Raw genomic sequence first — 10734 nt, forward strand, 5'->3', positions numbered from 1 at the left:
GAGAACTCTTATCGGCTCTGCATGGTGGCTCAGGGCACTTCAATTTGACAAGCAAGGAGAGCATGGCTATGGGTAGGGCTGAGCATTTTCGGTTCGGTCCGGTTTTGGACCAAAATAAACAACCAAACCGAATTTTTTTTTTTTAGTTTTTGAACCGAACCGAACCGAAAACCGGTTCAAACCGATTAATTTCGGTTCGGTTCGGTTCGGTTTTTTTCCCTTCCAAACCGGTTCAAACCGAAATTATGATGCTCAAGCTAATTTCAGATTCAATCCACTCCTTCTCCAGGGAATGTTACAAGGCCTACCAATTGCAAACAAATAGAAAGCATTAAAGCAATTCCCAGCATCATGCATGCACCCAAATCTCATCATATTGAGGTCACCAAAGATTAGATCGAGTCCATGATTACTGAATTCAACCAGAAGCATTTTCAAAAGCAATTATAAAACTGTCAAGCACCACAAAACCACAATATTTGGGCCAAGAACATGCAGATCCGAGAGATGAGAGACAGAGATAAAGAGTATGGAAGAGAATAAAACATATTTAACTCAAATCAGTTGAGAGATGAGAGACAGAGAACAGGGAGAGGGGGCGGTTGAAGGAGATGGAGCTTAAGAAAAGAAGCATGGAGCAGGAGTTTAACAACTAATGAGTAACAATCGTGGAGCTGAGCATGAAGAAAAATAAGAGAGGAGAGATGAGGGGGAGATGTAGAGAGCAAAGGAAGGGAGGGGGGGAGATGCAGAGACAGAGAGCAAAGGAAGGGAGGGAGGGGGGGCGGCGGCTGAATGTAGGTTTAGGGTTATGAAACTTTCTATTTATACTTGTTTTATTTTTAAGTGGTGGCTTGGTTGAACCGGTTCGGTTCAATCGGTTTCAGACTTTGAAAACCGAAACCGAACCGAACCGGATTTTTTTTTGTGATTTTTTAATCGGTTAATTCGGTTTTTTTTTTGTTCGGTTTTCTCGGTTATTTTTTTTCCGGTTTTCTCGGTTTTCTCGGTTTTCTGGTTTTTTTGCTCACCCCTAGCCATGGGAAAGGAAAGAAAGAAAATGCACTAAACGTGGAAAAATAAGGAGCAACACAACACCATACAAGGCTCCAAGCCGCTCAAGATTTGACCACTCAAATTCACGAATTTGGAAGAAAGCGATACTTCCTTCACCAACCCTAATATTTAAAAACAGGCTGCCAGAGATTTTTTGGTTTCTGTAATTCGTAGAAATAGAAGAACATCACCATTGAGGATCGATGGTTTAAAAACAGGGGAGCGTTGGCTGGTTTACCACATCTTCCTACCCCTTTGTTGTCCCCTCTCATTTGTTTTTCGGATCGATGAGTATATATGACGTCTGGTAAGATAAAATACTTCAAAAATAATAACCCCATCATTATCTTTTTGATTTGGTATTAATTAAGATCTGAAGAATAAGAGAGATCCCTTTCAAATTTGGATAAGCATGGTGGAGTTGTTGCTTTTTTTTTTAATTAATTATCTTACAGCTTAATTAATCATTTGATTTGAATAAGAGTGGTATTAATTATCTTTCAACATGTTCGAGCGTAATCATTTGATTATCCCCTTGGACAAGGAAACATGACCATTTTAATACCAGAGAATGAAGATTCAGCGTGCGCAAAGATAAAATATATTGAGTTTTTAAACTCTGTGATATCTAATGTAATAATTACTAATTTGATTTTTGAAAAAATTACTCTAAAAATTCTATAGTTTTTTTTTTTTTTTTTACTTTGCAATCAAGTTTTTGAATGTTACATTTTAAAACTTGAATTTTAAAAACAAATAACAAGTTATATCTTTAGGAGTTGGCGCCAAAAGAAAATCAAGAAAAGATATATATTTATTTATAATACCGTTATTATATTTAAAATAATAATTAAAAAATATCTCTAGAGCCTAAAAATAACAAAAAATCACTAAAGAGTTGTTGGGTTTTTTTTTTTTTTAAAAAAAAATAATTGCTTTGTTTTTATTAAAAAAGTAGTTGGTCATAAGTAGTTTTAGTATTTAGGAACCATTTTCAGCCATTTCAAGCCAGCATGCTTTACCAAACAAAAAATCTAGCAACCTCCCTATCATCATCTCCAACATACTTCCTTCCTTTTCACAATAATTTCATCAAATAATCTTGCCAAAATTACACAAGCAACCTAAATAATTTTCACCATAACACATTTTCTTTCCTATTTTTTCCATAATTTCATTAAATATACATCAGAACCTTGATTACATTACTTCAATAGCTTAATATATTTGGAGAGTTTTTTAAAAGATTCTTTGTAACCTTTTCACAATAATTTCATCAAATAATCTTGCCAAAATTACACAAGCAACCTAAATAATTTTCACCATAACACATTTTCTTTCCTATTTTTTCCATAATTTCATTAAATATACATCAGAACCTTGATTACATTACTTCAATAGCTTAATATATTTGGAGAGTTTTTTAAAAGATTCTTTGTAACCTTTTCACAATAATTTCATCAAATAATCTTGCCAAAATTACACAAGCAACCTAAATAATTTTCACCATAACACATTTTCTTTCCTATTTTTTCCATAATTTCATTAAATATACATCAGAACCTTGATTACATTACTTCAATAGCTTAATATATTTGGAGAGTTTTTTAAAAGATTCTTTGTAACCCCCTCCTATAAACTTTTTGTCTTCATCATTTCTCTCTATAATTGCATCAAGTATAGCTTAATATCAATTTTATCATTTAAAATCATCTAAAGTGCTTCATTGTAGATATTTGGGTCAACATTAATTTAGCAACTTCTTTACTTATCCATGTTGAATTTGAGATTTTTATACTTGGAGGTCGAATGCAAATATATTTTTTCCTCAAAAAGTTAATCATGAATGTATAACTACGAGGAACAAGGGGACTATATACCCGCCAATCATAACCATCACCCATATATATGATATGAACCTTACATTTTTTTTTATTAATATATCCTTAAAAATGATATTCATGTTTAACTTTTTTTTATTAATATATATGTGTGTGTATATTGTAAACCTCATTAACCATTCTCGTATTTGAATATAAGTTAAATAAAAACAATTAAAATTAATTTGCAATTATCTAATATAGATTCTTTTAAATAAAAAATGCCTTCTCAATTTCTATGTTAACAACAATTACCACCAAAACGTAAAAGAGAATAATTGTCGTTACATCTACTGCATATTCTACATTATAGCCTCCACTAGTTTTTCTATATAAGAAAAGAAGAAGATAACCAATATAGAAAACAAGGAAATTATACAATATATTAATAAGGTTCAATGCCCCTGTTATTATTTACCTAAATATAAAGCACTATGGATTGAAACAGTGTAATGGCAGACCAACCCTTCTCACAAAGAGTTGCAAGGGTAGCGGGGGAGGGGTGGGGTTGTCTTTTCGCAGGGATGCATTTAACATTAAAAGAATGGTTAGGGAGAAAAAGGTCAGCTCAAGTTTTGGTGGGGCTGCAAGCCTTGGGATGCGGACACCTGGCAATGGGGCTAGCTTACCCTAGGCGTGAGATAGGCTCGTGCCCCCACGTGGGGATACCTGGTGTTGGGGCTGGCTTGCCTTGGGCGTGAGCCAGACCCGTGCCTCCATGTGGAGATACTTGGCACTGGGGCTGGCTTGCCCAACGCGTGAGCCAGGCCCGCACCCTCACGTGGGACACCTGGCGCTTGGGCTGCCCTGCCTATGTGCTGGGTCAGCCCCGCGCGCCCATATGACGCGGGGGCTGACTTGCCATATGCCCAAAGCTAATGGATCCTGCGTCAGGACTTAATTTTCATGGGTCCTTTGTTAGGATCCAAGGTTATTAGTTCTTAGGTTTCTAAATATAATTATTTTCTTTATAAATATTTTTATTTTTATTATAGTTGAAAGTATTAATATCAAACAAATTATAATTTATGGTCTAAATATTATTAGTTCAATTATAATAAAAATAATAATATTTATACCCCAAATAATAGTATTGTTGATATTAATATTTGAATTATAATAAAAATTATAATATTCAGAACACAAATAATACTATTTTTAATATTAATACTTTCAATTATAATAATAAAAACTATATTTGTACCGTAAATAATAATATTTATACCACAAATAATACTATTTTTAGTATTAATACTTTCAATGATGATAAAAATAATAATCTTTGTACCACAAATAATAATATTTGTTGATATTAATGCTTTGAACTATAATAGAAATATTAATATTTATAACACAAATAATAGTATTTTTAATATTAATACCTTCAATTATAATAAAAATAAAAATATTTATGGCACAAATAATAATAAATTATTATTATTATTAATTTTAACCTTCAAATAAACTATATGGTTTTTCTTTGGTGGTTATTATATTATATTATACATAAAACTAAATCACGTGGGAAAAATCATGTTCGTCAAGACTTATTTAACTGTGGATTGCACATTTGATGGAGGCATGATGTGCTGTAGCTGTAGACAAAGACACCCAGCACAAAAACCCTCTTCGGTCGGACACGAACCCAACCCCCTTGGGTCCGGACGCGGAAGGACCCAAACCACAAACCCCTGGGGTCCGACCAAAGAAGGACCCAAACCCCAACCCCAACCCCATAAGGTGCAGACACATACCTAATCCCTTTGGGTCCGGACACGGACCCATCCCCCAACCCCTTTGGGTCCCCACCCTGCCTAACCCTCATCGCCCTTGGGTCTGAACGCGGACCCAACCCCCAATCCCACTTGGGTCCGGAACAGAAGGACCCAAACCCTAAACCTCTTAGGTCGGACACTGAAAGACCCAAACCCCAAACCCTTTGGGTCCGGACACGGACCCAACCGTCAACCCCCCTTGGGTCACGGCGCGGACAAACCCAAACCCTTTAGGTCTGGATGCGAAAGGACCCAAACCCCTTGGGTCTGGCCACCAAAGGACCCAAACCCCAACCCCGTAGGAGGCGGACGTGGACCCACCCCACTTGGGTCTGGACATGGACCCATCCCCTAACCCCCTTGGGTCCCCACCTGCCCAACCCTCATCGCCCTTGGGTCTGGACACGACCCAACCCCCAAACCAACTTGGGTTCGGAATGGAAGGACCCAACCCCAAATCCCTTGGGTCGGACATCGAAGAACCCAAACTCCAACCCCTTTGGGTCCAGACATAGACCCACCCCCCAACCCCTCTTGGGTCCGGATAGGGACCAACCCCAACCCCCTTTTGGTCCTGACACCGAAGGACCCAAATACTAACCCCTTTGGGTCCGGACACAGATGGACCCAACCCCCTTGGGTCTGAACGCGAAAGGACCCAACCCCTTTGGGTCCGGCTATCGAAGGACCCAAACACCAACCCCCTAAGATCCGAGCACAGACGCAACCCCACTGGATCTGGACGCAGTTCCATCCCATAACCCCCTTGAGTTCCCACTCAGCCCAACCCCCAACCCCCCTTGGGTCCGGACTCGGAAGGACCCAAACACCAACACCCTTGGGTCCGGAAACGGACGGACCTAACCCCATTGGGTCCGAACTCGGAAGGACCCAAACCCCTTGGGTCCAGGCATTGAAAGACCCAAACACCAACTCTCTTGGGTCCGAACACTGACCCAACCCCCCTTGAGTCCAGACACGGATGGACCCATCACCCTTGGGTTTGGATGCGGCTCAATCCCCAACCCTCTTGGGTTCGGACACGGCCCAATCCCCAACCCCCTTGGGTTCAGCCACTGTCCCAAACCCCCCAACCCCTTGGGTCCTCCCTTAGGACCCAATTCGCTTGGATCCTCGCTTGGACCCAAATAATTTGTGTTCTAAATATTCTTTGGTGTTTTAATATAATAATTTGTGTTATAAATATTATTATTTCTCTTATAATTCAAAGTGTTCATATCAAAAATATTATTATTTGTGTTATAAATATTTTTATTTTTATTATAACTCAAAGTATTGATATAAAATTATTATTATTTGTGTTATAAATATTCTTGGAATTCTTAATATAATTATTTGTGTTATAAATATAATTATTTTATTATAATTAATAGTATTAATATTAAAAATATTATTATTATTTGTGTAATAAATATTATTATTTTTATTATAATTAATAATATTATAATAAAAATATTATTTGTATTATTAATTTTATTAGTTTTACTATAATTAATATTATTAATAAATTTGAAAAATTATTTTTATTAATATTGAAAAAATATTATTTTTTGTATTATAAATTTTTATAGTATTTCTTATGAAAATAAAAAATAAACCCGCGAGCACCCAACTAGTACTAGACTATAGGATATAGTTCATTGTATTGGATATAGAATCATCAAATACTATTTTATAATATTTTTTGTCATTTAATATTTTAATTTTTGTGATGACTTTGGATATTTTCCAAATTTCAAATATGGTTAGAAAAACTATCGACATGGATAAATGATACAAGAAGAGTCGTGCTTAATCATGGTTATCAGTTCAATTATCTAAATTTATGCTCCCCTCCCCAAACTAATTATTTATTCAATGGGATTCTCAATATATAAAATTAAATCCAATTGGGTCATAAACTAAAACTCGTAAATGAAAAGAAACAAGTAATCCTGATTATTCCATCCACCATAAATTAATTTGGAAACAATATAAGAAAACTTAAGGGACTAAACAACAAAAGGCCAAACATTAAACGATATGACGTGGCAGACGATAACGACAACATAGGCCAATAATTGCAGTCAATGAATGGCAGACAGCAGCTGCAGAGTCATCGCTAACCAAATCCACTAGTTCGCTCCAATCAGCCTCAGTCGCCGTATTCCCCTAATAAACTCCAAAATTCCCTTCTCTCCCTCCCTCTCTCATCAACACCATGAGCAAGCAAGGACCACCACCACGAACACCCACCCTCCGCCGGAGAAACTCAATAGCCACCTCATTTGTTATCCCCACAAAGCTCTCCCTCCACACCTCCAGTCTCCCTCCATCACACTTAAACGGCACCCTTCCTTCTCACCTTGACATCTCCCTCCTCCCCCTAAAATCCTCTTTATCCTACACTTCTATTAAAGACCTTCTCCCTTCCGCCACCGTTAACTCCCCAACATCGGCAACTTCCAACACCACTTCCACCTATGAAATTCCCATCCGCAACCGCCTTGTTAAGCAAGCTGCCTGGGCTTACCTCCAGCCCATGTCCTCCTCTCCTGATTCCTCTGGCACACACTTCCTCCGCCGTCTCTGGCTTCGCTTATCCACCAAGAATCCAATCACTGCTTGTTTTGGGTTCATTAGCTTTCGTGTCATTCCGAGCATAACTAATGCTTTTGATCGGATCCTCCGTGCCATTCGAGTCCACTTCAACAAATAACAGTGACTCAGTGTCAATTTCAGTGTGTGTATCTGATTCAGCTCGAGTCAAAGTTGCAAACCCATAAATGATTTAGAAAACAAAGAAAGAAAGATATGTACAAGAAGATTTTTTTTTTCCTGTTTTTCTGATGTTTGGATTTTTTGTACAGTGTTTCTTTTGTTACAAATCTTCTTTTCAGTGTTGGATTGGTTTTGTTCTTCGTAGGCACATACGCTTTTGATTGACATTAGAATCAGGGCTAGTTGAGTTGTCTGTGTCCATTGTGGTAACATATTCTGTTTCCTCATCGAGTTGGACTTGCAGCCGTTTGGATTTCGGGGACCCTGCAACTGCTCGGTTGATTGTGCTGCTGCCGGGCGGAGGCGGTGGTCTTTATGACCGCTTTTTGTTCTTGCTTTTATGCATGGCCATTGAAGGCCACTCATTTGGAGATGGTACGGGTAGTGGGGGAGCACTAGGTTCATGGCCATTGCTCTTCTGCAAGATTGGTTAGAAATCACAATTAGTACTAACTAATTCATCGAGGTTACTGTTTTTCTGTAGTATATTAAGAGTTGTGCTTATACAAGATATCATCAAAGAAACCAAAGTGCTGTGAATGCGTATGCGTATTTTTCATTACTGATTACAGAATTGCTAATCGAGATTGTCAATCTGCTCCATTTACATTTACAATTACATAGTGCTTAACCTGTTGATTCTTATGAAGTTGAATCCATTTCACTCCTAAAGCCTATAGATTAGTGTGTGTAATGAAAGATGTTTCTTCCTGAAAGTTTTGGGCAGTCCATTAGAAAGCTATATATAGCCTATCGGAATGAGATGAGAGCTATTTGTGAAGTGTTGGGTTAGTAACGATAGATGGATAAATTATGTGTGTGATGGGTCATGGAGCTTGAATGAGGCACAAATACTTTCAGGGATGAGATGGAGACTGGCAAGTAACCAAGTTTACAAGCTAGATACCCAATGAAGAAAGAGAAGAGTGATGAAATTCGTTGGGCAGGTATGCTAAGCAATAAAGATTATTGGCAGAGCAGCGCCAAGAAGGTAGAACAAATGAAATGCAACTACTATCATGGGGCAAGGAGTGTTCACCAATCCAAGGTTTCCTTCTCTAGCATGGCAAGGTGTGTTTTGCTTGTGGAGGGGGAAGGCGTTGCTTCTAGCTAGTTTGTTGTGTGTTGGTATTTCTTCCTTGTGCGTCCACTTTTGGAATCACGGGCACTGTTGTGTTCTGTAGCCATATTTTACCGATTTAATGACTTGTTTTGAAAGAAAAATAATTTACCTTAGTTTTGCTGTTTGTAGACTTCCCTGACTGGCTCATAAAGTATTGCAGAGCGTCAAAGAATTTAGTCTGCCCCAATTCGGTGCAGTTGTGCCAGTAATAGATGGCAAAATCCCAACCTCTAGCCTTCATCTCCTGTAACTTCCTTTCGATATCCGTTTCATGCCTTGTTACAAAAGGCCTCAACATGGTCTCGTAGATAAAGCCAGTTCCCTGCATTGAGCAAGAGTTTAACGTTATAATTTGCTGAACTTGGCGAACAAAAGTTCTTCCAGTTCTCATCCAATCATCTTCTGTCTTTACCTTTGTTTTTGGATACCACAAGTAGATAAAAAATGCCAGTTTCACCTCACCATACATCGGCAACCTTCACCATAAAACGAGAATGAAAATCAAATACCACAAAATAGGAGCTACTGGGCTTGTACATACAAAAATTGCAGAACTCTGCTTACCATGAAAGAAATACGTCCCCTATCCTCTCACAAACCGTTACAAGTGCGATAATGATCCTGCAAAGTTTAATGAGAATTAACTGAAAGTTCATAGGCTGCAAAGCATCAAGGAAGACCCATGTAATTTAAGCAATGATTTATAAGGCGATACTATTGCTTGTTAGAAAGCGGTAACAGGATGAATGAGTGAAGAAGGAACACAACACATGACCCCCATGACCAGCATGTAAAGATTAATCTGCTTCTCCTCCACTCGATTCAAAATCTTTTTCTTTCGTTTTCTTTTCTTTCCCAATTCGCAAGATTGACCATACAAATATTGGGAAAGAAAACAAAACTAAAATTTGTTCAGGAGACCAAGCCTGCAGGTTTGAATGAACATAAGGGGACTTACCAATATTGACACCAGAATTTAATTTCTTCAACGTCCACCTTGTTCTTCTCCACAGATCTGAAACATTCAAATGCTGGGTATGCATACCCAAAAAGCAACCTGGCAATATAAAAAAAAAAAAAAGTCAACACAATATTCAATTCCAACAAACATCATTCAATAAAGAGAAAAGAGCATTATAAATAAAGTTTATACACAGAATCACAATGAAACAACAGAAACATACAAAAGGAGTAAATAAAAAAGAAGGAACGAATATTGAGTTTGAATAACCTACACAAGATATCTGGTGACGAGATCTCCCAACATCCTTAATCTTCAAAATCCCTGAAATACCATTAAGAGAAAACTCTACACATTCAATCATGGAATACGGAAGAAAAGAAGAAGAAGAAAGAGCGGTGAACCAAAAGACAATAGTTGACATCCAAAGAAGAAGAAGAAGAAGAAGAGAAGACAAGCAACTGTATATTAATGAAAGCAAAAGTGGAAAAATACCAGCACCAATGAACTTGTAATGAGCTGCTACTGTAAAAACAGAAACAAAATCTTGAAGAAACTTTGACGTGAAGAATTCTTGTTCAAACTCTGCATTCAAAATATAGATATAATTAAGAAGATAAATCAACAAAACATGGGGTTAATTACCAATTACTTCTTCAGAAGAGAAATGGATTTTAAACCTTTCGAGAGGGATCTATATATGATTCTGCGGATGATCGGAAACAAATCTATCTATCTGTGTTATATTTATATAGGGAAGAGAGTAGCAGTCCTGTTGCAGAAAGAATAAAATAAGATACGGAGATGGGAGAGATTTCTTGCAGTGGACGCCTCTCTAGTACTCTTACACGCAATTTTTAAAGTGGAGGGAAAGAGGGGATTTTTGGGGTTCTGCCAACGGATTCACTGTTTGGTAGTTAAAGCTTTCTGTTCTGTCTCTAAGGGTGTTTCTGTCATTTTGTTTGTTGAGGTCAAGCCATAAAATAAAAAAAATTGGAGGCAGTTTTGGTCACTGTAATAAGAATTGGTCTAATCCGTGACCCTTATTTGGCATGTGCCTAGTTTTTTATTTTTTTAAAAAAATGATATTATTAAAAATCAAAACTTGAGTTGAATAGCAATACAAGTATTAAGCCGAGTCAATCCATGATCGAGTAT

The 10734-nt window shown here is 37.4% G+C and overlaps 2 protein-coding genes across 2 annotated transcripts; one reads left to right on the plus strand and one right to left on the minus strand.

Moving 5' to 3' along the window:
- Nucleotides 1-6647: 6647 nt before the first annotated feature.
- LOC7465240 (putative HVA22-like protein g) lies at nucleotides 6648-10423 on the minus strand. The gene is made up of 8 exons (XM_052447986.1): nucleotides 10257-10423; nucleotides 10072-10161; nucleotides 9851-9900; nucleotides 9574-9672; nucleotides 9180-9236; nucleotides 9028-9091; nucleotides 8725-8937; nucleotides 6648-7910 (listed from the first exon to the last, which is right to left on the minus strand). Exons 3-8 carry the CDS (start codon nucleotides 9880-9882, stop codon nucleotides 7806-7808), a joined length of 570 nt encoding a protein of 189 aa, XP_052303946.1. The 5' UTR covers nucleotides 9883-9900; nucleotides 10072-10161; nucleotides 10257-10423; the 3' UTR covers nucleotides 6648-7805.
- LOC7469958 (uncharacterized) lies at nucleotides 6933-7430 on the plus strand. Its single transcript, XM_002322763.1, has one exon. It carries the CDS (start codon nucleotides 6933-6935, stop codon nucleotides 7428-7430), a length of 498 nt encoding a protein of 165 aa, XP_002322799.1.
- Nucleotides 10424-10734: the final 311 nt, after the last annotated feature.

Source organism: Populus trichocarpa, chromosome 16, assembly GCF_000002775.5.
Source record: "Populus trichocarpa isolate Nisqually-1 chromosome 16, P.trichocarpa_v4.1, whole genome shotgun sequence".
Lineage (NCBI taxonomy): Eukaryota > Viridiplantae > Streptophyta > Magnoliopsida > Malpighiales > Salicaceae > Populus > Populus trichocarpa.

What these genes read in the sequence shown, in the direction of transcription:
- LOC7469958 (XM_002322763.1), top strand. Translation starts at nt 6,933, where the DNA reads ATGAGCAAGCAAGGACCACCACCACGAACACCCACCCTCCGCCGGAGA.
- LOC7465240 (XM_052447986.1), bottom strand. Translation starts at nt 9,882, where the DNA reads ATGTTGGGAGATCTCGTCACCAGATATCTTGT. An exon ending in GGGGACGTATTTCTTTCATG is followed by an intron (nt 9,092 to 9,179) that starts GTAAGCAGAGTT and finishes TTTATGGTGAAG; the next exon opens with GTTGCCGATGTATGGTGAGG. An exon ending in TGTGGTATCCAAAAACAAAG is followed by an intron (nt 8,938 to 9,027) that starts GTAAAGACAGAA and finishes TGCTCAATGCAG; the next exon opens with GGAACTGGCTTTATCTACGA.